Source organism: Mesocricetus auratus, unplaced genomic scaffold (genome assembly GCF_017639785.1).
Source record: "Mesocricetus auratus isolate SY011 unplaced genomic scaffold, BCM_Maur_2.0 Super-Scaffold_100021, whole genome shotgun sequence".
NCBI lineage: Eukaryota > Metazoa > Chordata > Mammalia > Rodentia > Cricetidae > Mesocricetus > Mesocricetus auratus.
Genome location: NW_024429202.1, coordinates 12,596,470 through 12,623,191, shown reverse-complemented (window position 1 = coordinate 12,623,191; position 26,722 = coordinate 12,596,470). Strand labels below are relative to the sequence as shown.

General features: G+C 41.8%; 1 protein-coding gene across 2 annotated transcripts; it reads right to left on the bottom strand.

Moving 5' to 3' along the window:
• Window positions 1–8,384: 8,384 nt before the first annotated feature.
• Glyatl3 (glycine-N-acyltransferase like 3) lies at window positions 8,385–22,934 on the bottom strand. Of its 2 annotated transcripts, XM_005072292.3 has the most exons (6): window positions 22,803–22,934; window positions 17,702–17,810; window positions 16,755–16,862; window positions 15,645–15,771; window positions 13,372–13,504; window positions 8,385–8,975 (listed from the first exon to the last, which is right to left on the bottom strand). In XM_005072292.3, exons 2-6 carry the CDS (start codon window positions 17,777–17,779, stop codon window positions 8,549–8,551), a joined length of 873 nt encoding a protein of 290 aa, XP_005072349.1. In that variant the 5' UTR covers window positions 17,780–17,810; window positions 22,803–22,934; the 3' UTR covers window positions 8,385–8,548. The 2 variants fall into 2 exon arrangements, with proteins under 2 accessions (XP_005072349.1, XP_021084140.1); XM_021228481.2 differs by lacking the exon at window positions 16,755–16,862.
• Between the last annotated feature and the right edge of the window lie 3,788 nt (window positions 22,935–26,722).

The following is a 26,722-nucleotide window of genomic DNA, read 5'->3' as shown; positions in this document are numbered from 1 at the left end:
AACCTTCCTCTCCCAGTTCTCCATCATCTATTGATGGTGCTCTTGTTTATGCTAGGGTTTATGCTTTTAAAGCATAGTGAGATATTTCAAATTCAACACGTATTGATAGTTTTTAGTTGTGTGCTTCTTTAACCAGAATGAAAATACAATACCATTTTGATATAACACTGAGTATAGTTTGTGGCAACTTCCCTTTTGGTCCCTTGTGTAGCTTGAGCTGTCTCTTAAATCTTCACTTTTAAGCATTAGTTTTATTTAGATTAAAAAATAAAATAGTTAAAATGATAGCATAACAAACTACTATGTGCCTTTTATGTGCATCTATTAATATTTTATCTCATGAGTTATCTTCACTCTTTCTATTCTTTCTACACACACACACACACACACCACGTTCACACACATACAAGCATATACCTATATACATCTTTCACTAGAAAAATTTGAAATTAAATGACATAAATGAGACTTACTTTAAACATGCCTGAAATATTTAAAATAAATTCTTATGTAATCAATTGACCCCTGTATCATTTAACATTAATTCACAAGTAGTGCAACATAATATAAAATTCTGGTTTAGTTGTCCTGAGACCTCAATATACATTTTATACCTTATTCCCCTGAAGGTCTGTCAATTATTAGTTGATTAATACTTATAAAATAGAATGAAGTGGCCAAAATTTTTGCAATAATACTAATTAGTGAAGTATTCAGGCAAATTATCTGTTAAAATGTTCCACATTACAGGTTTTTAAAGTTGGTTTATTATGATTAGATTCTAATTAAGGTTTTTGCTTCGTTTTCAATAGGGCCTTACTATGCAGCCCAGATTACAACCTTCAACTGGAATCCTCCTGTCTCCATTTCCTGTGTGCTTAGATCACAGGTGTGCACCACACCCAACTTTGGTTAAATAGTTTTAGATTTTATGCTTTGTTTTGTGACAGGTTATCACTCTAGCCTGTGCTGGCCTCAAACTTGAGGGCTGAAATTGAAGTCATGAGCCTCCACGGTGGACTGTCCAAACACTTTTGACAAACATTCTACTTGAGAATGGGTGAAGCGTGCCCTCAACACCTGCTATCCCGCTGCTACTGGTGCTGACGATCCCGTCTGATTTGGTGACCAGTACACAGCTACATTACAATGGTGCATCTCCCTCTTACGGTGGATGTCCAGGGCTTAAGCTGCCATCTTGGGCCAAGTGGGTGTTTGAAGGCCACACTGCTGCCTTCTCAGTGACCTGCACTGCCAACTGGGACCATGGTCCTGTCCCTCACTGGATGAAGCTCTAGGGAGAATTGGCCCTGCCCCTCACCAATTGCACCATTTGGGAGAGCAGCTCTGGATCTCACCTGGGCAGCACAATAGAGTTGTCTGTTTTGGTGTGGGTACAGGTAAAACCGCCCGGAATGTATGAGACTGGGAAAGCTAGTCTCACTGTCTGTCAAGCAGTGGCGTGGGCAAGGGAGAGTTACCCCCTCACCCCTCACCCCTCACCCTCGTTCCTTGGCCCTCACCACCTACAGCAGGTGGGAAAAGCTTGTCCCGAGGTCAAGAGAGAGGGAGAGCTGACCTTGCCCTTCATTGTCTACAACACTTGGAAGAGTTGGCCCAGGCAGCAGCACAATAGAACTGACCTTGTTGGGGGTGGGGGAAGGGGGGAGGGCAGGTGATGCATGGAAGATCTGGCCCCCACCCTCATCTGCCATATGATGGAGTGGGCGATCGAGAGCAGACCTCGCCTGTTCCCTGCCCCTCGCTGCTGCCTGTGGTGGGTGAGAGAGCTGGCCCTGGAGAGTGGGAGAATTGGCCCTGCACCTCACCCAAGCAGCACACTAGAGCTGATGCTCTTGGAGGCGAGGCGGGCACAGGTGAGCCAGCTGGGAGGCCATGAGAGCAAAGAGCTGACCCCCGCCCCCAGCCATGTGGTGGCATGGGTGATGGAAAGATGGCCTCTCCCCTGGTCCCTTGCCACCTGCAGGAGAGCTGGTGCCACTCCTTACCGGCTGCAGCACATGGGAAAACAGGTGAGCTGGTCCTACAGAGCAAAAGAACAGAACTTGCTCCTCCCTCCGTGCCCCCCCCCACATGTATATGCTCTCTCCCCACCCCTTGTCAACTGTGGCAGGCAGGAGAGCTGACCTGGGGGTAGGAGTCATGGGGCACAGGAATGGAAAAGTTAGCGCTGTCCCTCAGCAAGTGCAGTAATCAGAAGACCTTCCTGTACAGCTCTCCTGGCCCTGGTGGGGTGAGCACTGAAGAGCCAGGCCCAGGGTCCTGAGAGCAGGAGAGCTGCCCTGCTCCTTGCTGCCTGCTGAACTGGATGAGCTAGCTGGGAGAGTGCAGGAGAGCTTGCCCTGTCGGTGCCCATGAGGGAAAGCTGGTGAGCTGGCCAATCCAGCTACCACCCAGGCCCAGAACCAGGGCTGTGTGTTGACCCACGCCTACATCCGCCTCATTTATGAACTGCTGGAGTCCCTGAAGGGACTGGGCCTACAGATCCAAAGCTGCAGGATCTCCATTACACAGGACAAACTATCCAGTGAGGGACCAGTATCCACAGGGTAGCAGAAGCCAGAAGCTTCAAAGCAGACCAACAATCCATTGCAAAGAACACTTACAAATAAAAATGTATGAACTAAGAGGTATACTGTGTGACTCGCTGGGCCAAACTAGCTTCCACTTGGAGATTATGTTGTTTTGTTTTGTTTTTTGACTATACTTTTAAATTTTTTGGGGGGGAGGAGTCTCAATGACAAAGGGCTGGGGGGGGGGGACTGGGAGATGAGTGGGATTGGGATGCATGGTGTGAAATGCAGAGAGTCAATAAAAAACTAAAAAAGAAAAATAGAAGAGAAAATAATCTAGAACTAAAATCTGACATCTAGTGTTCACTGTAGTAACTGCATGGTCTTGGCTGGCTGACTGCCCATCTTGTAACATGCTCTGTATTCGACAGTCTTTAAAATCTCACGTCCATTTTGCCTAGAAAACACAGATCTTTTGAGTGAAGAGAAAACTGGGAAGTAATACCTACATGGTAGCTATTCCTGTCCTTTATCTTGAAACAGAGGAATAGGAGAGGTGAACAAAAGTTTCCTAAGGGAAAGAAAATCACCCACGTTGAAACAGTGGTGGGGACATGTGACAATCCACCCTGCTGAGGTTATTATATGGGGATCTGGAAAAAGAGGAGCCATATACAGTCAACCTTTCTGATCTTATTCCAGTCTTCAGGTGTTAGTACAAGGCGGACACCGGGAAGAACAAGATACACAGTCGTCTTTGAGCTGTTGTAACTTGATGACTTTTCCCAAAGCAAAACCTATCCAGGAAGTGCCTAAACACTGGAAGAAACCCAGCCCCTCTGAAATACAGCACATTTCTGATTGCAAAAGCTGTAGCATGAAGTTGCCTGGTTTGCTTTCAGACTCTGTGTAAACAGAGTCATTGTCTGTAATCTTGCTTCCCCTCGATTTTGAGCGCATGCACTTTTAAAGTTCGCCATGGTGCAACAGAGACTTCTCCTTTCACGTTCGTTCTTTTGTGGCTTTCCTTCATCTGAGAAAATCTCACATAACTTGGACTGGCCTCAAACTCATTGTGTAGCTGATGACAGGCCTGAGTTCTGCCTCCTCCTTCCGAGGGGTAGGGTTACAGGCTGGTCCCACAACTCCAGCCTCTCATTTTGTATTCTTGACCCTCAGGAAAATTTCAAGGCTTGATCATTTCTCATCCTGGAAATTTTTCTCTGTGATGGTCATCTTGTGGCATTTCCCTGTCTTCCTGTTTTCATTCTAGAGCCTTTGCCTCCACTCACCTTAAAAGTGATTTATTCGGGGAGGGGTTGTGGGAGGAGGGGAGGGAGAGGGAACTGGGATAGACATGTAAAACAATCTATTTAAAATTAAAATAATAATAAAAAAGTGATTTATTCATCAACGTCTGGTTGTAAGCAGTTTTAGTGAAACCCCTGGCTTATTTCTGTCTGCATCCTGATGATTCCTGATTATTTATTTATGCCCGTATATATGTCCTAGAAGTCTCTGTGCTTAAAACTTAGCATTCAACGTGACCCCACCATTTCTTCTTTTACAACTCCAAACTTCAATAGTCTCAGACTGAACAAACATTTCCCCCTCCTTCCAACTGTTCTTTCCCGAATCTGGTTCTGTAGTGCTGGCTCCAAGGGTGGGCATAATGCTGATACTGGTTATAAATGGGCTGGGGGTAGATCTGGGCAGTGAAGGGTGTTGGTGGTGTGTATAGGGGCAGGATTGTAGGGGCCATAGCTCCCACAGTTGCGTGCAGGTGATGGTGGAGGTGGAGTCAGTGGGGCTGTGTAGCCCTGGGCGAAGCCTTGGGAGTTACAGGGCAGCTGGCTATAAACAGGCTGTGGAGGGCTGTAGCTGCTCACTGGTATTGGCGCTGGAGCCAGGGACGTTGCTGTTTCTATTGTAGCTGCTGGCCCCTGGGGGATTCCCAGCCGGGTGTCGCAGTGTCTGCTGTGGTGGTGGTTGTGGTGGTGGTAGCTGTTGTGGTAGTGGCTCTGAAACACACAACCAGCTAGTTCTCACAGTGCTGAGAAGTCAGTCAAAATTGGCATTTATCACTCACTATGCCAGAGAGCCCCTGGCGCAGTCCTGTCGTTTCAGTCCTAGTAGGCCAGGTGACTGTCGTCCACCTCCCATGCTCAGCTTTGCCAGTATCCAAACCCAAGTCAGTACTGTCTCTTGCATACTTTTTAGCCTTCCAACTAACAATTAAGGAGATTGTTTAATTAAACTTAGTAAGATTAAACTGTACTTAGAAAGTCTGCATTGGTTTATAGTACACAGAAGACAGATCCACATTTTCCTTAAATACGATTAAAACAGGGTTGAAAGTTAAACAATTATATCTATCATGGCTCCACATAAGATAGAATGATTAGTGTAGTATAAACTAGAAGGAAAAAAAATATTGGGTCCAACATTTTGTAATAAAACAGGTATTTAATGAGTGATATACTAAAATATGATCCATTTTGTCTAATACACAAGTATACAGTCATGTGATTTTGTATGCCTGTATGAATTTTAATTAGAGTATATAAAATTATTTCCTATGTATACAGACAATAAAGCTGAAAAATGGCCAAAAATGGTATGTATTGTTAGAGGTAAACATTTTTGAAAACAGGGAGATAATGGCATCATTTCTAGAAAGTTCCAAATGATACGAGGCAAATTAAAACAACTAGAAGAGGAAGCTTAGTTCTAGAAGGAACTGTGAGGGATCATCTCAGTTTGTGTTCACGGCAAAGGGAGAACCATCACTTTTTGAAACTATTTTTCCCAGGTCTGAGGAAAAAGCAGGGTACATATAAAGAGTCCAAATCTTGGAAGGCGGCAAGAGAGAGACGTTAATATCCTTTCTCCTACAAGCTTGCTGTTCACATTGGCCCATGGTCATCTTTACTTTGCTAACACTGGTGTTCTCATCCTCCTAAAACTGTAACAACTACAACACAACTTCTGTACTGAAGGCTCAGAGAAGAATGCAGAAGAAAAGGGCAAAAGGAATTTTAAGAGCCAGAAGAACAGGAAGTGAGATGGTGTCTCCTAGAAATGTCAGAGAAGCCACATCCATGATGTCTCATCAACATGGATGCCTAATCAAGATGGTTAGGAATAAAGAATAATGGGTTGGAACTGTAGGTGGCAGCTTTGGGACAGTGGGTGGATGGGAAACAGAGACCAGTAGACATGAGTCATATTGATAGTTTTATTGAGGGGGAGGTAAGGAAAGAAGTTAAAGAGACACAGACACAGAGAGAGGACAGAAGAGAAGAGGGAGACAGGAAAAGTCCTGTCTCCTCCCGGGGAACAGTGGGAAAGAGAGAGCATAAATGGGCAGGGGTCTTTCTTTTAAAGGGATCTTTTGTACCTGTACTCAGACGACTTAGTGCATTCTGCCAGGTGACATAGGCAGGCCAGCATAATGCCTGGATTCTACAAAGACAGCACCAATAGACATTGTAGTAGGTGGCCGGGGGATTGCATGGGGCCCCACCCTTAGACAAAGAACTATAGGAAAGTGTGGAATGCCCAGAGAATGGGAAATATTCTTCTTCAGGAAAGAGATGCCCCCAATTGTTTAGCCAATACTGTCATCAGCCTTGAAATCATATTCATCAGAGAATATTATACAGACTGAGCAGGTTCTATTTATATATTTAGGAATGTGTATGTGTGTGACTGCAATTAAGGCAATAGAAGCCATCACTTTGAGAGAGAGTTTGGGGTAAATTGAAAGGATTGGTCCAAAAGTGGGGGAAATGATGTGACTATATTTTAACATCAAAAATAAGAAAAAATTAAAATATAACTAATAGGGTTTCTGTATCATGACAAGAGGTTTCTCTGCTGACACAGTAAGCCAGATCAAGCAAAACTGAAAAAGTAAAAGAACAGGTTTGTTTGAGGAAAGCGATTCCCAGGTGAGTTGAATCATGTGCCTGGATGAAAGCTGGGAGGTTTTATAGCCTGTGGGTGAAGGGTGGGGTTTGGAGGCAGAGAAATGGGGCTTCTCAGACCATGCAGGAGCAAGCTGGAGGTTCCAACTGAACAATAGCGAGCAATAACGCGGTGTGCACACACAATTCGGAACACAACAGATTCAGATCACAGTCATGGTTTTGCCACTTGCACACTGAATAATCTTGGGTGAATCATTACATCACCAACTCAGTAAGAAAATGGCTCATCTATCCTGAAGATTACACTAGGTACATAGAGTGTGTGGTGTACACACTCTAGGAAGAAACAAAGCAATAATAACACCAAGACTGAGGCAGGTGCTACTCATGCTGAGTCAGGGCTAAAGATAATGAGCATCCCAAGGGTAGAAATTAGACCATGTTCTCCCAAGGGTTTTATGGACTCCCCTTTATCCCTCTGGTACCAAGGATGGGTTTCTAGGTAACCACTGGCTAAGGATCACCTAAGAATACATCCACCCTAAAGAAGTCTTATTATTAAAATGCCATGTAGATCGACCATTTTGTTTCTTTTTCTCAGAATAAACACCAAAACTTTGGATTTTTGCCTTATTTTCATAGTTAACATTTTCTAAGTTCCAGGGTATAGGGAAGCAGTGGTTTCTACATGGTGAAATAAACTTCATTGAGTCTATATAAATTCAGCCATTGCATTTATGTCTGCACTCATGTTTTTATTCTTTTCCTTATGGACCTTGAAAATGACATATGCTTAGACCAACAGAAATTGAAGATAATGACAACAGGGCTGCTGAGATGGCTTATCAGGTAAGGGTGTGAACCACTGAGTCTGGCAGCCTGAACAGAAAATTAACCCTTACCCATTGTCCTCTGATTTACACACAGAGACCAAGTAACATAAAGAATCACAACAATAAAGCATTGATTTAATTGAGAACTAAAATAAAAATTGCAGAGTTCTGGTTTGCCAGTACTGATCATATTAAAGATAATCTTGAATGAAGCATTTATTGTCTCTAGATTTCAAATTTCTTCTTAGTAATACGATTACAATTGATTGTAATATCAAAATTCTAGGATTATAAACATATGCCTATAGGAAATATGTATGCAACATATATGCCATTTGTATAACCTCACACACATCTACATGCGAATTTCAAATTTTCATGAAAGAGCAGATTATAATCCAGGTGTCTGGAACCGTTCATAGGGAAGGTCTGGTCTTCCGATGATAGTTGTTCATCCATCCAAGACCAATGAGAAGAAAAACTGTAAAATGCAAATTCTCAGGCCCTGCCAGGTGCTCATGGCATCAGGAGCTCTGGGGGAGGGGTCAGCATCTGGGCTGCAGCCTCTCCTCCTGGAGACTCTTGATAAACAGGAAGCTGTGAGAACCACTCCACAGGCACACTCCAGGGAAGAACCATCAGTACCAGCAGTCAGTCACTGAAGGGGAAAATGGCAGGTCCCCTACCAAGAGCTCCCATAGGTGGGTTAGACATGCAGCAGGGAGCAGGAGGATTTTACAGCAGCAGGGACGGGCAAGGGTGCAGACAACGGAGCAGGAGGGCAATGGCCCAGGTTAAATTACTCTTTCCCCATATGTCAGGAATGGCTGGCTTTAAAGGCTTTTTCCCTGGAGTGCATCATAACAGAAGGTATGCACCCTCTATTCTGAGACACAGCTACTGGCACCCCAGCCGCCAGAGTTCTTGATGGTAGAAATCTAAGACAGAAACAGTTTCTCAGGGTGATCTTGCATGTCTTTTTCGGGCCCTTTCCACGCCTTTTTTTTTTTTTTTTTTTTTTTTTTTTGGCTTTATGAGACAGGGTTTCTCTGTATTGTTTTGGAGGCTGTCGGTCCAGCCTGGCCTCGAACTCACAGACATCCGCCTGTCTCTGCCTCCCGAGTGCTGGGATTAAAGGCGTGCGCCACCACCGCCCAGCCACGCTTTTTCTTTTAACTTCACCCCTCACTGGTAGCTAAAAGGAGGTGTGTGTTCAGGGAAAGGAGAACATTCTTGGAGTTTCTCTGAGCTAAAGCTGAGCTTGTCTAGAGAAAGCCGCAGGGGTGAGAATGAGCCTATGGAAACGACAAGGCAAGAACTCAGCATGGACACTCTTCAGGAGGTTTATAGAGGCTGTGTTGTCATCCAGGACATTTCCCTGGGAGGGAAATCCCCGGCTTTGCAACTTCCTGGCCAGTGTGAGGGCCACCAGTCGGCTGTAACCTTTCCTGCGATGGTCAGGTAGGGTGTAGCCATGGCACATGGTGGCAAACTGGTCTGTGATACCCCAGGACACCGGGTTTCCCTTCTCATCACGCACACACACGCTGGGAAAGCAGGCGATGAGTTTGGCTATGTACCGCAGGCACTGCTGATTGCCACCACGTGACCAGGTCCGGTTGAGGAGATCAGCCTCTGAGACACTCAGGTAGGTAAGTCTCGGGAAAGGTCCAGTTCTAGAAGAAAAAAAAAATATTTGGGTCCTCACAGTCACGCTCGTACTGATTTAAAATCGAAATCATCTCTGAGACTATGTCTGGCTTTTTCTAGAATTTAGAACCTAAACGCTTCCCACTTGAAAGACGAATCATTTCATGCCAAATTTAGTTTTATGCCTACTTGTGAGCTCTGCAGACCGCAGTGTGACCCATCCTGCTGCTGCATGTTCACTCTCTGGAAGAGGGAGCACAACTTAATTTGGGCTTGGGTTGCTTTCGCAGGGATGTAGAAGGATACCCAACTCTTAGGGTTCAGCGTGTTAGGAGCAGGCAGCTGACCGAACTCATCCCCCAAGGAGGCAGGCATCTAGCTGATGCAAATCATGTGATTCCCTGGTTTGCACCCACATGTGTCCCACTTGCTATCACCTGGATGGGTGGAATGTTGGAACCTCCTTTGATTTTGAGTGTTGACAGATTTTTGAATCATACCTTGTACAAATAAGCTAGGCTACAGTTAACACACACACACACACACACACACACACACACATGCTTATTTATCTATTATTATTATGGCTTTCACCCAGATTGTCCTTAAAATACTTTTGTGAAGTCTTAGTCCAGATTTTGTTTGAGCCCCGATATTTTGAGACTAAGTGGTATTCTAGCATTCAGGATCCTTCTGCCTTACATAGTCCTGGCCAGAAAATGAACGTAAGTTTCTATGCATATATACATTCTCTGGGAGAATTAGCTTTGACAGGCTTTCCCTCTGCTGCTCCTCTCTGGATTGAATATTCTCAGTTTTTCACTGGCCAAGTTTTGCAGGCCACTAGCTTTTATTTATTTTAAACTTTTTATAGAAGTGTCTAGTAATTGAAAATGTAAAAGCCCTGAAACAAGGGGCTGGGCTGGAGAGATGGTTCAGTAGTTAAGAGCACTGGCTGCTCTTCCAGAGGTTGTGAGTTCAACTCCTGGCAACCACATGTAATGGGATCTGATACCCTCTTCTGGCGCGCGCGCGCGCGCGCACACACACACACACACACACAGAGAATAAAACTCCTACACATAAACAAATTAAATAAAAGAACTGAAACAAATGATAGCCCATGAGGCTGAGTGGGACTTGAAATTTGCTACCATTGTGAATTTGTCAATACTCCCTAATCTACTGACTAGTAAAAACTCATATTGTAGCCTTGATATGGTTTTATAAATGTATCTAATTCTGCCATTCACCTTTCTTACTTGGCTGTCAGATGGAGCACTGGCCAATCTTGTATTCAGGAGGGAAATTTGTCAGTTCAACTTTGAAAGAATACTTGAAAGAAAGCAGAAACCTCAAGAGCAAATATTATTGCAAGCAGAAACATTGCCAAAGCCAGCACTTCAGGCACAGCATGCTACACATTCATTTAAAATACCGTCCACAATTTGAGTATGGCTTCGGGTTTAAAGACAAAATGTCAGTACTCTGAGAGATCACCAGAACAAGTCCCTCAACATTAGAATGAACCCAGATATTTTGAAGAACATACAGAAGTATAGGGGAAATTGCAAAAATAGGATTACATCAAGCTAAAATCATCCAGAAGGCAGCTGCGCTCAGTATTATACTACCAACACACCATGGTAAAAGACTGTGGACACCAAAAGAAACAAAACAATCTTGGGAAACCCTAAAGAATGAGTGAAAGCACTTGAAAATTATACTTGTGGGACATGCAATGTGCATTGTTCCTGACAGTCTCTTGGGTCCCGCTATATACAAGACACTATATTGATTATGAAGCTGTTGACAGTTTGCTTTGATTTCTTATCAGCTAGTTCTGACTTAATTATTAACCCATAACTGCTAATCTGAGTATTTCCATGTGATCTTCTCTTACCAGAGAAAGGGTCCAGACCTCTTACTTCTCCCATGTCCTACATCGTGACTTATTGTGCTTATGTTTCCCAGAATCCTCCTCTATTCCTAGTCCCACCTATCTTGCTTCCCTATTGACCAACAGTGCTTTATTCATTAACCAAAGAGAGACATATACACAGAAGGACTTCCCCAATCAGTGAGGCATCTAATATCCGAATAAAATGAAAGAAACTCAATGTGGATAAAACCAAATAACCCAATTTAGGTGGGCCTGCAGAGACATTTTAAAAAATAAGATATACAAATGGCTAAGAGGCATTAAAAAAACTGCAAATCAAGCATACAATGAAACATTCCCTCACTACAGTTAGACAGACTGTAGTCCAAAAGTCAAAAGGTAACAAGGGGTAAAGAGGATGGGAAAAGTCAACTCTATACAGCACCAGGAGAAAGATAAATTAGTATAGCTACTAAGGAAAACAGTGTGGAGATGCCTCCAAAAATTGAAATTAGAACTGTAATATGGTCAAGAAATCCTATTCCCGAGTACCTCAACGTAGTGAAATCAGTCACTAGTGACCACAGCATGTTCACAATAAGCAAGACATGGATTCATGTTAAGCATTTACAATGTGGCATATATATATATAATGAAATAGTGTTCATCCTTAAAAAAAGATTCAACCTTATCATCAGTAAAAACATGATGGGATTGTTATTATATTAATCAAGATAAGCCAAGTGCAGAAAGATAAAAAGGACATGATCTCACTCACATGAAAATTCTAAAATCATAATTTCCAGAAACCAGTGACGAGGTGAGGCTAGCGAAAGCAAGTTGCAGGGTGGCATTGAGGATTGATTTTTCTTTTAAGAATCTTTGTCTTACCTAGGAATTGGGACACATAGCCTTAATGACAGCAACTGGGAAGCAGAGACAGGTAGATCTCTGAGTTTGAGAGCAGCCTGATCTATACAGAAAGTTTTGGGACAGCCAGGTTGGCACAGAGAAATCCTGTGTCCACCTCCCCTCCAAAAAGTCCTTGTTGTTTTAGGCATACATCTTAAATTAGATTAAGGATTAAGTGTATGATATTCTGTTTCAATTAATTGAATAGATGTGTAGCATTCATAAGCTATAGTTCTCACGATGCTATGTGGAAGACTGCCCTGTGTGGGGAAAGGTCACAGGGTATATGTGAACAATTATCCCAGCCCTGGGGGAGGGTTTTCTTTCAATATTTGCAAGTGCTTGAAGTTTCCACGGTGAGAAAATATCCAATAAAATATCCTGGTGATTTCCTGGGAATTTCTGTGAATTTAGTTTTAGTCTGTGATTAACAAGTCCTCCAACACTAAGTATAGGAGCAGAAAAACTAAGATGCATGGTCATGGGTGTTTTTTAATCAACCTTGTTTCATTCTTTAAAAAAAAACACTTGAAAAAGGTACTGCATCCTAATTCTTTTTAATTTACTTAACTTTTCAAAAGAAAGTGTGTGTGTGTGTGTGTGTGTGTGTGTGTGTGTGTGTGTGTGTGTGTTTGCACATGTCAACATAAGGTGTCTTCTTCAATTGTTCTTCACTTTTTTTTGAGACAGAGTCTCTCAATGAACCCAAGCAGACTAATTCAGCTTGACTGGATGAGACTAGCAAGCCTCAGAGAGGTTCTTATTTGCTCCAGAGCAACAGTGGTTTGCTGCCACAATCAACTTTTAAGTGGGTGCTGGGATTTCAAACTTAGGTATTTGAGCTGTCTGTCTCTCCAGCTCCTAGACCCCAATTCTTGAGAAGAGATTAAGGTCTAGGAAGCATAAGCTAAAAGGAAGATGCTAATGATGCAAGACCTCCACAAAAGAAAGAAGAGGCAATGCAGACACACAATGACAGTGTTTTCAAGGACCACCTTCTCAAGCTGGACTTCCTGTGACCAGTTCTTGGCCTCAGAACTCACTTGTGTGTTTTATTTCAACTATGTTCAAAATGGAATCATGATGGTTCTACTGTAGAGGACAGACAATCAGGCCAGGCGTTGGTGGCACATGCCTTTAATCCCAGCACTCAGGAGGCAGAAGCAGAGGGAGGTGGATCTCTATGAGTTTGAGGCCAGCCTGGTCTACAGAGGGAGTTCCAGGACAGCCTCCAAAACAATACAGAGAAACCCTGTCTCAAAAAACCAAAATGAAAAAAAGACAGACAGAAAGAGAGAGGAATATATTTAAATCATTTAGTCCTGTGTCCTTAAAAACTCAACATAAATCAGTTATACACCTCTAACTTTAAACAACATAAACTTCAACAACCCTAGACTCAGACCGCAGGGATTATTATTTAGAATTATATCACAAAGGAGGGAACCAAGAAATGGCTTTTCTATGTATACTATATACACTATGAAAATGCAGCTTTTATGAGCTCACTGACTATAGACAAAGACACTAATTTGATTTTCAGAAAAATAATGAGCATATTCTAACATTGTTGTTGGGACTTGCATAATAGTAAATCCAGCCCCAAGTGTAGTACTTGTTTTACATACAGGAAATTGTGGTCTGGTACAGATGAAACCGGAGGAAAATGGACAGCTTTGAAGGAGGCCAGCTTTATATCCAAATCCAATAGCTTTGCATTGGCAACAGCTTTGGAAACAGCATATAATTCACTTTGCAGGCCTGGATAACGAAAGACAAAAAACCACAGTCATTTATTTCAGCATTTGTATGCTAAATGTCATCAATGCCATGGTTGGATACCCTGTCATGTTGTAACCACGATATAGTTAGTTACATATGTATTACTAAAGGTACCCTCTACCTGATCTACAAATGAAATCACGTTGTCATCACCAGTCATGGTCTTCCACTTTTGCTGGAAATATCTCAGGGGAGTTTGGAATTTCTTACTGGAAGTCTTATTCGTTAATGTTCTTAATGCCTTGGATTAAATTTCTTGAAGAGAATTGTCTCGTCTTTACTTATAGCTTTAAAATGAACAATCAGCTGTTTGCAAAAGTTTGGATTTATTTGGTACCAGTGATGGTTAGCTTCAACTTGACAACATAGACTCACTTGGGGAAAGAGTCTCACTAAGGACTGACTACCTTGGGGTTAGCCTGTCGGGAGGTCTGTGCCGTATTATCTTAATAAGTTAACTGATGTGGGGAGAACCAGGCCACTATGGGTGGCACCATTCAGCAGGCCTCGTGCCTAAACCATTTAAGAGTAGAGAAATGTAACTGAGTGCAAGCAGCTAAGTAAGTGAGCATGTATGTGCATACATTTGCTTCTCCATTCTTGACTATGGATGCAATGTTGGAAGTTAGTGCACTGACTTTCTTCCAGGGATGGATGAGGACCTGGAGTTGTAAACTGAAATAAACTCCCCTTTCCCCTGAATTACTTTTTCTCATTGTTTTTATCATCTACAGAAATGAGTCTAGAACACAAGGAAACTAAAGTTTCTTGTCCATTTCCACAATGCCCTCATGGTAGCCTGGGCTTGGAAGCTTGAGCTCAGTTAACCAACACAGGTTCCAGTCATTTCTCACAGCCACACTACATTATTTATACCCTTCGTTTGATTATTTATTTCGGGGTGCTCTGGGAACTATTCCCCCCACCCCAGTGGATAAAATTGTGGTTTGGCTACAGCATTACACTTCTCTCTAAGACCCTATATTCTAGCCTTTGCAATCTGACTCTTGGTGCACAGAATCCCCTGTAACTTGGCTTTGTCTCTTCTTGACCCATTATTCAAGCAGGCAACATTTCTGTTTTCCTACCCATTGTGAGCTACTTCCCAGTATGTCCTTGAGGCTACAATTGAGTGAGAAGGCATGTTGAACACTGTGTGATAGCTGAACCTTGAGACCTTCCTCTGGGAGCTAAGCCTCAGTAAGGACTAGGATGTTTACAAGTTAATGCTACTAAGATTACAGCTGTAATAGTTCGTATCCCTTATTACAAGACTGAGTTGTATACCTAAGTAGTCAAAAGGTTTGCATTCTCTTTCTTTTGAAACGGTGTGCTTTATAGTGACTTAGGCAGGCCTTAAACTGGGATCCTTTTGCCTCTACCTCACAAACACTGGGATTACAAGTAGGTGTCCAGATACCCAACACTAAAAAAATTGTCACAAGAGAAAAATAAGTGGTAAAGGTCAAAGGCAACATACACACTCCAGTATAGGAATAGTTACTGTATAAAACTCAAGTATATGTTAAGTATATGGACTTGTCTCTAATTGTCTAGATCTATATACTGTACATGTATGTAATATCTTTTTGTTTGTTTGTTTGTTTGTTTTGTTTTTCGAGACAGGGTTCAGTGTTTCTCTGTGGCTATGGAGGCTGTCCTGGAACTCACTTTGTAGACCAGACTGGCCTCAAACTCACAGAGATCCGCCTGCCTCTGCCTCCCGAGTGCTGGGATTAAAGGCGTGCGTCACCAACGCCTGGCTGTATGTAATATCTTGAGAGAGAGAGAGAGAGAGAGAGAGAGAGAGAGAGAGAGAGAGAGAGAGAGAGAGAGAGAGAGAGAGAGAGAGAGAGAGAGAGAGGAACACATGAGCACACTGACTTCAGAGGCAGAAGATGGTGTCAAATCCCGTGGAGCTGAAGTCACAGGTGGCTGTGTGCTGCCTAACACTCACATGGGTGCTGGAAACTGAACTCTGATCTTCTGGAAGAACAGTTAAGAACCTTAACAACTGAGCTTTCTCCCCAGTTTCCATGATAGGTTTTTCTATACATCTCTGGTGTACATGATAAAGGAAAATATGAGTATATAATGTATGATTTGAACTTGACCTTACCTTGTATTTGAAAAACTTGGTCCCAGTTAATAACATCACCATCTTCCAATAGCTGTTGGTAAGCTCTGACGTCTTTGTAGAACACAGCATATGCATTGGTGTAATGGTCAAGGTTATCTGTCTCAGCCTAGGGAAGAAGACATAGTCATTGATACAACACGTAACCAAACATGTATTCTGTGTAATCGATGCCCTAGAAAGATTAACTATTATTACTATCTAGCTAATTTTCAATTGCTTTAATTAGTTACCTGGAAACAGAGAAACAGGAATGAGGCTAGTATACTATAGTGAGGAAAATGCAGATTTTGTGATTTTTTTCTTGATTCTTTCTTCCAGAATTAACGAAGTTTTAAGACCTTCCAGACTTTTTAGTGTTTGCTTTACAAAAACAAAGACTGTAGTGTCCAGCAACTGCAGCCTCAACCGAGACACTGTTGGGAGGCTGAGGCAAGAGGATTGCTTGCTTCTAAGAGGCTAGCCTGAGGATTACAGACTCCACCTCAGACAAAGACAACAGCAGCAAATGATGACGAAGAAGGTGGCTACAAATGTAACTCGGGTAGCAGAGCAGCTGCCCGGCATAGGCCAGACTCTGGTCTTCTAGTTTGTTCTCTGTAGCTATGAGAAAACACTCCAGTCAAAAGACTTGGGGAAGCAGGGCATTGGTGGTGCATACCTTTAATCCTAGCACTCAGAAGGCAGAGGCAGGTGGATCTCTCTAAGTTTTATCCAGGCCAGTCTGTCCTACAAAGTGAGTTCCAGGACAGCCAGAACTGTTACACAGAGAAACCCTGCTTTGAAAAACAAAAAAACAAAACAAAACAAAACAAAAACAGGAAGAAAGAAAAGAAAAGAAACCCTACTAATGAAGGAGCTACTTTGTACGAATTGTGTGCTTCATCTTCTAGAGATTGTGAGGCACTAAGGGCGCACTTACAGACTAGCAGTCTTCCATATGCCTGAGACTCCAAAGGAGTCAACTACAAACCAGTGTCAAGATAATGTGCGCTACTACAGTGGTCATACTGTTCCCTTTATCTAATCCGTTCTTTGCAGTTGGTGCTAGTTTAACTTTTAACATTTCTGATTGGCTTTTCAGCACTGTACCTCTCTCCGTCGCCGGGTGATGACAGCTTTGAAGTCTGGCCATGAGTCCAATACTACTTCCTTTTGAAAGGGATTCCCACGATTTATGTTCATCACTGCTCCATAAACCTGAGCCAAGGAACCAGAGACAAGACAACCATACCACTAGCTATTCTGGCTGGGTCAACTTCTTCCTTCTCTAATTTAAAATTACAGATACATTCATACACATATACACAATACAGATTTCTTAGAGTTACCAATTGAAAGACATTTATGGAAACTGATAAAGAACCTGTTAAATTCTGATGCCTTAGAACCCTGAAGAAGCTGAGAGAGTTTTCTTGGTGACTGAGCACCAGTTAATATGAGGGTGATATGAGAAGCTGTTCTGTAGTGTTCCCATCTATTTCCTTCATTACGAAAAATGACTGTCCTAACAACATCACTCACACACAGAACTGGTGAAAGTTGCAGCAAGGATTGCTGAGCTAATATTCATAGTATTTTCATCATCAACATCAAACAACAACAAACAGGAACCAACCTTAATGTCCATCAACTCAAAGGCAACTTCAATTCTCACAGCAGTCACAGTTTTACATTTACTATAATCCTCGATGTATGACATCTTTCACACTGTCACAGAATGATCAGCAGTCCCTCTTGGACTTTAGGTTGGAGGCTTGAGTGACCAGGAGGTAACAATCCTACATCTAGACCTTAATCCTCAAGTATATTCTTGCCTTCAGTGTCACCAAATCCACAATCTTCCATCATTTAAAACATTTTACTTCAAAAATAACATAGTCTGCCATTGCCCACATTCCCACACAGAGTCCTCTAGAGCAACAGAAGGATAACAGCAGCAGACTGGGAAACTAACATGTGCTTCTCAGAGAAGAGAAGGGACAGCCACACATCTGACATTATCTCCAAAATTAATACAACAGAGAGGCTTGCACTACCTTGAGTGATTCAGGAAAGTGACTCTTCAACATTTTCTCCAGTGTAAGCAATTTGGTGGAGCAGTTTAGCACCAGCATCGTCTCCAAAGTTATGTACTTCCGCACCTAACTAGAAAATTGAAGATAGACATTTAATTTTTCTGCCTCTCAACACTTGATCCTACTGGGGATATGCTTGGATGACATTTTCTTTTGGTATAATGCTAATTTTTCCTTTGAAGAGGATGGAGATGGAAAGTGGGGAGGCTGGGGATATGTGATGTGCAGTCTTCCCTCCAGCCTGGTTCCTGAGCCACATTAATCCCAAATGAACACGCAGGACACTATACTAATTATGAAGCTGTTGGCCATTTACTGTGGTTTCTTAATGGCTAACTCTGACTTAATTATTAACCCATAATTACTAATATATATTTTTATAAGGTCTTATCTTACCAAGGACACAGTCTCACGCGTCCTCTCTTCCTAGGATCACATGGCGATTCTCTACTCTTGACTACATTTCCCAGAATCCTCCTAGATTCCTAGTCCCACCTATCTTCCTTGCATATTGGACAACAGTGCTTTATTTATCAACCAACTGGACAAACATATACACATAAGAACTTCCCCCATTGAGGGGGGTGGTAAACCAGTGAATACATGGAAATGGAGATCACTAGACCTAGTCCTTTACAGGAGGGCTCCACATCCACTATATTCTGATCATCCCCAGCCAGGAACTTGTAAGCGTTGTGCTTTTACAGTTATGTATGTTTGTTTCAGTTAGCCGCAGATAGTTGGCAGGAAGAGGGGAAGGCCTTCCTGGTTTGTCATTTTCCTTACAATCACCTGCCATGTAAGTTCCATGTTATGCAAGAGAAATACAGACACCCATGGACCAATGGACACAGGGAGGAAAGAGAAATAACTGGGTTTGACACAATGAAAACCCCCAACTCCTTTAGAGCCCATGGTATTCCTAGCTTTGGAGGCCCCTCCTCTACTGGAGGAACTGTAATGCTTATCAACAAACATTACCCTTGTTTTGTCCTGAACTCTTTCCTGTATCTTAACTGAAGGATAAAATGAAATCAAATGCTAGCTATAACATTTCCTAGATGCTGTGAAATAATTTTCTGAACACAGGTAAATGCATCTATATCTGTATCTCTCTCTATCAAACAATGAAGTTGAAATTAAAATTCAGGCAAATGGAAAATAAGCTATAAAAGGAATGCAGTCAAGAGAAAGGACTATGGTCCTGCAAATCGAACCTTATTCCTGGATTCCATATGTGGTGACTGGCTGCCTTCTAACTAAGATTTATTTATAACTGCCGAACCAATGCTGGCAATGTTGTGGCAGTTATCTGTAGATGTGTAAAGAGCAACAAAAAGCTGTCTCCTGCCACATCTTTCCAGCTAAGTTCAACAGAGAACTTTATTATCCTATTTTATTTCTCATAATGTAAATGAGAGTCACTATTTAGTGCTATTTTCACTTAATTAAAAATATTTTTTCTTTCTTTTTTTGTTTTAGCAATTTTCTGTTTAAAATGTGAGGATGATCAATGGTGCAGTGCTTGGCCTTACAAGCGACAGCTATGTAACTCTCTCTAAGGCTCAGGGAGCATAGCAGAGGGGGTAGGAAGAAAGAGCCAGAGGGTGGGAGATGTGCTGAAAAGATCTTTCCTTGACATGACATGGCCATTGCACTCATGCTTGCTGTGGCTATCTGTATAAGATTAGACCTGTCAACATTTCATCATGGATAGGTGGTGAGAGGTTCCACATCTCTGAGATTGACTGTTGACAGTTAACAGGTGTTAAGGGAGTGTGTGTTATTTTCTTCAGTGATGTAACCATTAATGAGTGGCCCTTGCTCCAGTGAATAACCTCCCACCCATGTTCAAGGGAAGGGAACTTTAGTTAAATGCAGTGGCCTTGCACAATAGGAAGACATGAAGGGGAAGGGGACTTGTTTAAGAAGGGTTCCACTGAGAGCAGTGGGAAGCAGCTCAGCGGTATAGCTTTTGGCTTGGTAGTTGAGTTTCCCGGTTCAAGAAGGGTTCCACTGGAGAGGAAGGGTGAAATGAAATAAAGTTCACGCCATAAATATATGAAACCATTAAACAATTAAAAATGGTTCCCAGGCATAATGCACAGATACTGCTTAGATATCCCTAAGTGCAAGGAGGCTGTGATGTCTTGCAGGCAAAGCATGTTAGGCAAGCATTGTTCAAGCATGAGTTTTAGTGTTGCTGACCAGTTTGATGAGAGCCAATCAAAAACACATATTGGGTAAACAATGTCTTTAAACAACAAGAACAAAAGAAGTGAGGTCATGTATTACTTGTGAATGAAAACAGTCTTGTAGGAACCTACCCCTGTTCCAATAGATGCAATGTTTCAGTATCAACTAAATCAGCGTTCTACATGATGCTACAGACTGAAACGCCCCACAATGGGAAATAGGCTGGGAGCTCACATTAGACACTAAACTCTCCAGTAGTTAACACAGAGAGAAACAAACATGGCAATGTACTGCTTCAGTGCTCTATAAAATTACTTCATATTCTTTCCTGTCGCTTGCTTGTTTTTGCGTGCCTGCCATCTCTACACTGCAGTCCTGCTTTCTATATTCAAAACCTTCTATATTCAAAACCTTCCTGGACCAGCCTCCCTTCCAGGCTCAGCTCTTGCAACTGACAAATTACTCAGGTGAAAAATTAAAATCAGACACTTCCCTGGGCCTTACATACATGATACTAATTTTAACACACAAGGTGGGAAAATGCCTGTTCAATCAACAGTCATGAATTTCCTAAGTAACCTTCATTAAATGGTAAAATTACATTAATTCCACAAAATACAATATAGTAATTCCCACAGATGGAGAAAACACTTTTTATACATCACACACACACACACACACACACACACACACACACACACACACAGTGTTAAAGTTACCAGAATGTCATATTCTTCCTACTCCTCTATAGGTCCCCCCAAACCAGAATGTCTTCTAGAATTGGAAAGTAAAGATTTACAACCCATTTAAGTAAACTTCTAACAATACTCACACACACAAAGTCTTGACAAGAAAAATAAGTGCTTCAGGTTTTAAGAACTCGAGCTTTTTCAGGGATATTGTTTATCAACAGAGAAAAAGTACTTGGAAATTTTTATTAATTTGCCATACAATGGAAACACGACTCTCTTGGAAAATGGTTTTTATAAACAAGTAAAACATAATTTATTTCATGGTGGTGGTATGCCATTTATACCACAATGGCCATCATCTCTTTTTCTCTTTTTTTAAATTTTCAGGGGAGAGCACATATGAACACAGGCACCAGTACCATAAATTTTGCAAATCACTTTCCCAAATTTGCAGAAATTGCAGAGTCACTACTTGTCGGATAATCATTGGAGCCCTGCCCTGGGAAAACTCCCTTCCTTATTACTGTATCTCCCATCTCCCGTTTTTTCTGCTGCCAGTAAGCTTTAAACTGTATTTAAATTAGAATTACTAATTTCAAACTGTTTTCAATCTTCTAGGGCTACTCTAACAAATTACTACACCTGGAGTAATTTAACCAAGGTCCTCTTCCACAGCCCTGGAGGCTAGAGAGTAAGGGAAGGGTTTTGGTAGGCATACTGTTGTTGCTCTAGGCAAGAGTGTTTTTTTTTTTTTTTGTTGCAAAACCCATGTTTATTGCAAAAAGTGGAACTTGATCATTCATCAGCAGATAAATGGGCAAACAACATGCAGTACATAGATGTCTATATTGGACTTTTTTTTTGCTTTCTTTTTCTTTTTAAATTTAAATTTAAATTAGAAACAAGGTTGTTTCACATGTCAATCACAGGTCCCTCTCCCTTTCCCTCCCCTCCCACCAACCCTCCCTAATATCCCCTTATTTCCCCAGGGAGGGTGAGGCCCTCCATGGGGGTGTCCATAGCCTTGTCATTTCAATCCAGGGCAGGGCCTAGACCCTCCCCCAAGAATCCAGAGTGAGAGTGCATCTCTCATTGTGGGATGGGCACCCAAAGACTGATCTACTACCCAAGGCCCCATAGATTGTCTAGGCCTCCTCACTGACACCCACATTCAGGGGTCTTGATGAGTCCCATACTATATTCCCAGCCATCAGTCTGGGATTCAAGAGCTCCCCCTTGTTCAGGTCAGCTGTTTCTGGGTGTTAAACCAGCCCAGTCTTAACCGCTTTGCTCATCAGTCCTCCCTCTCTGTTACTGGGTTCCTTGAATTCAGCTCAGTGTTTACCTGTGGGTGTCTGCCTCTGCTTCCATCAGTCATTGGATGAAGGTTCTACAATCCCACGGCCAGAGAGTCTGGGAAATAGGCAAGAGTTCTTAGCCCTCCCAGCCTTTGGAAGTTGCTGGGTGCAGACGCCAGTTCACAGAACTGTGTCTAGGGAAGTTCCTTGCAGAAGAGACTTGCAATGACTACAAGGCCTCCAGTGAAATGTCAATTTTAAGACTACTATTTTAGGAACTCATAGTTGTTTTCTGAGATCGCAGATTTGCAAGTTCTAGTTGTGCATTTTTTGAGGCAGCTCTGATTTCTGATTCTGATATAAATACCATGAAACAGGAAAAGATCCAAAACTAAAACAAACAAACAAAAAACCCAAAACAACAACAAAAAGCCCCTGCAAGCAACGAAAGGCCCCTCATCAATTATGTTCACAATTCCCATGTTTTCTCTCTCTCTTTGGCATTTTAGACTTTGAGGGAAATCAATCACAATTAAGGTTAGAAATATGATCTTTGTCATTCCTTTTTAAACAAGGAACGTTTCTTTCGAGGGCCTGTAATCCACTGCTCGAAACTACCACATATTAAAGACTTTTGGTTCAGGTGATGCATCTTTTGTTGTTCAACTTACAATCCCACCACAGCAAAGTGGGAAACTTTGTAGTGCTTGTTTCCCCACCGAAAACTTAAAAGAGAGAAATGAAGCCACAGAAAAGTGTTCTTTCCTGTAAATCTAATAATTGATTGTATCTATAAACAGTGACTATCTTTTCTGTGTCTCTCCTTCCTCCCTAATGACGGACTAATGACTTAGAGGGAATTATTTGATAACATACCTTGCTGTTGAGAGTTCAGTAGGGAACAGGTTTTTCAGCCGTGTCACCACGCAGAGCTCTTTCTGTGTAAATGGTAAACTTATACATCTGAGCTACTTTTCTAATTAAGCCTTAGTGTGAAGAGGAAGGAGAGTAGCCACACCTAGGGAAGGGGCGGGATTTATGTAGGGCCTAATAGTCATCATCTCAAATCAGCACAGGTATTTTCAACTCATTTCTTTTCAACCCCGTCTAGTCTTGGAGTGCAAAATCCAGTATGAATCTTGAGTAGGAGACGGCTAGTTAGATTTAGACATGCAGTGTACCTATTCATCAGAAGCCTATGCGGTCGGTGCAGGGGTGGGTGAAAAAATAGTACTGAAAGCCAGGTAAAAGGGGTACAATCGGGAACTAATATTTGTACTGACTTCTCGGATGGTTTTAAATTGTTTCAAGAAAATGATTTTGCTGCCCTAAACTTCCAAGGCTGAAAGCTCTCAGAAAAGAGTACTTGTGGAGCTGAGAGTCGTTTTGAGAATTTTAATTCTTTCCCCATGTTCTTTTAAATGAAAAGTCAGGCTGCGAATTTCCACCACCAAGTGGCACTTAACGAGCATTTCACCACACGTCTTTGGAAAACAACAGCAGAGATGTGTCCATGGCACTCTGAGAGTGCTTGCTCGAAGCGGTCACAGAGGAGGACACTGTTTACCATCTTAGCTGCTAAGACTAGGTCTTTCTTCTTGAAAGACACTGGTCTAAGGAATAAAATGAGTAACCGGCAATTTGAGAAGCCATTATGTCAATTACTTTGTGCTAAACTTAAGGGTGTTAGATACTGGTATATTGATAAACAAAAATATAAGACATTTAAGGCTAATCAATATACAGCTTTTTGTGGTCCTAAGAAGTTTTCTAAGTAGTTAATTTTTTAAGTAAATACAAAGAAATATAGAATGAATTTGAGGCTAGCCTGGATTATAGAGAGCTATAAGACATCCAGGGCTATGCAGGGAGACCTTGTCTCGGAAAAAACGAAAATGTAGACTTAAAAAATAAACTCATACTGCTATTGCAGAGTAGAACTATGCATGTGTACAGCATCCAAGGGAATTATTTAAAGTTAGAGGTCAGGTTATTTATGGCTTTTGAGAGCTAAGCATCTCCTGCAATGTATGTGATATCCCGTACAAGTGTTCTGAGTAGCATCAGAATGGTTGCTGTTGACCTTAGGGAAAATAACAAAGATAAAGTGTGCCCTTGCCAGGAAAACTGAATTGGTTGAAGATGTTTATTCTGCAGTATGGCTTTTATAGTAAGATGAGCACTGAACTCCAAACTTAAGGAAAGTGTGTGTATATGTGTGTGTGTGTGTGTGTGAGTGAACGTGAAATAAATATGAAGGGGTTTCCCCCAGTAAACACAAGTGATAAATACGTACTTCACTTATTATTTCCAAAGAAAAACCAAGATCTACGCCATTGTAAAGGGATCCACTGATACTTAGTAGTTCCATCCAGTTGTAGTTCAGAAAGTTTCTAAGAAGTCAAGGTCCAACTATATTGTTCACTTGCAAATTCTGTCACTCTTTGTGACCTTAAGACAGGTATTTATCTTTCTGGTTCCTCAGTTTATCTACTGAATGGATGTAATAGTGAATATTGTGAGACTTAATCCCCGTTTTGTTGTTAAGAGATTAAATATTGGCATGTGACAGGAATGTGCTTGTGTTCCAGGGTATACACACAGAGAGACAGACATACAAATACACAATGGCATGTCAGCCCTCTAACATTTTAATTCTCACCAAGTTCCCTTTGTCATATTTATCTCATTTGAAAATGTGCATTTATTTTTAGGACTTTCTTGGAAATGAAAATTGTTGTAATTGGCCAAGACACATCTTTTCTATTGGTCTACAAATGATTTCATTTAAAAACAAATTCTAAAGATTTATTTACTCATGCATTTTGTGTACATAAGCGCTCTGTGTTTATGCACACCATAAGAAGGAATCTGATCCCATTACAGATGGTTGGGAGCCACCATATATTGCTGGGAATTGAACTCAGGACCTCTGGAAGAACAGACAAGTGTTCTTAACCGCTGAGCCATCTCTCCAGCAGCTGATGGAAGCAGAGGCAGACACAGCTAAACACTGAACTGAACTCCTGGAACCCAGTTGCAGAGAGGGAGGAGTCATGAGCAAAGGGGTTAAGAACAGGCTGGAGAAACCCATAGAAACAGCTGACCTGAACAAGGGATGGCTCAGAGGTTAAGAGAGGACTGATTGCTCTTCCAGAGGTCCTGAGTTCAATTCCCAGCAACCACATGGTGGCTCACAGCCATCTAGTGCCCTCTTCTGGTGTGCAGGCGTACATGGGGGCAGAATGTTGTATACATAATAAATAAATCTTTAAAAAAAAAAAGGGGAAGCCCATGAACCCCCAGACTGATGCCTGAGAGGCCAGCATGTGACTGATCCTGACCCCCTGAATGTGGGTGTCAGTGAGGAGGCCTCTGCAATCTATGGGGCCTCAGGCAGTAGATCAGTATTTATCCTTGACATACAAATGTACTTTGGGAGCCCACTCCACATGGAGGGTTGCTCTCTCAGCCTGGACACCTGGGGGAAGGCCTAGGCTCTGCCAGGGATGATATGACAGACTTTGGAGATTCCCCATGGAGGGCTTCACCCTCCCTGGGAAGCAGAGGGTACATGGGATGGGGGATTGTTGGATTGGTGGGGGGGTGAGAGAGGAGGGGTGGGAGAGGGAGTTGGGATTAACATGTGAAGCAAGCTTGTTTCTAATTGAAATAAAAAATTTAAAAAATAATAAAAATGAATCCTAAAGATTGGCACAAGTTCCAGGCTAGTCTAGGCTACAAAAGTGAAGCCCTTTCTCAAAAAACTCCAAGAAGGCAAACTCCTAAGCCTACAAAAAGTGGCTGTGTGGTGATTTAGAAGAAATGTGCCCAAAGGCTGCTTTGTAAGAAAAACTCATTTGAACACACAGGGCTCACACCTGTAGATAGGCTATCACTCAACTGGGAAATTTGAATTTCTCTCTGTATTTGCTCCGTTCCTTTCTCTTTCTCAAAGTCTAATATTTCTTGACAATGAACGAAACTTGAGAAGGCTTAGACGTGTTTAGGAAAAAAGCCAATGTGAACAATTCAAATGCTAATTTTGACAGGTGCAAAGTGCATATTTTCTGTAAACAGAGAATGAAATGAAATGATACCCAACCAACAGCTCCTTTAATGGTAGGCTCCACCGCAGGTGGTTCACAGCAAACAGAGCCCAATTGTTGAAGAAATGCCCAACAGAGCTGGCAGGGAACCGAGAGGCTTACATAAAGAATTTTAAATGACTTGACATGTCATGGAGGCTGTAATTTACCTGTCTAGTAGTTTCCCAAAACAGTTATACCAAGTTATTATCCTATGGCATTTTACTGAATGCTTATTTTTCTATAAGTTTAACTCAAGTTTTCATTCTGAGTGCAAAATAATAAACATTTGCCACCTATTTGGTGAAAGGGCTTATTTTGTGCCTATTCGATCATTTGAAGGTTGAATTATCTTTCAAATATTTCTTCACTTTAAAATTTTTCCTTTAAGAATTAATCCATTTCCTCTTGGTATTTCACTTATACCTGTTTTGTGGTTCTTTCCATGTAAGACTTAGTTTAATATATGCTGAGTTCCCTAGTGTGTAGTGTATCCCCAATCTGGCTTGGTTCTTAAATCTTTCTCACAACCATCAGAGTGTCATACAGTTATCACTTTTCATTACAGAGTTATCTTTGCTTGCCAGGACATGGGCTATTGCTACACTGACACCTGTTCATTCCTACCTTATTTAGCTACTTGGCATCTATTTGGCTGTAAAGAATATTAGCCATGTATTTATCTCAAACCATTCACAAAATATATTT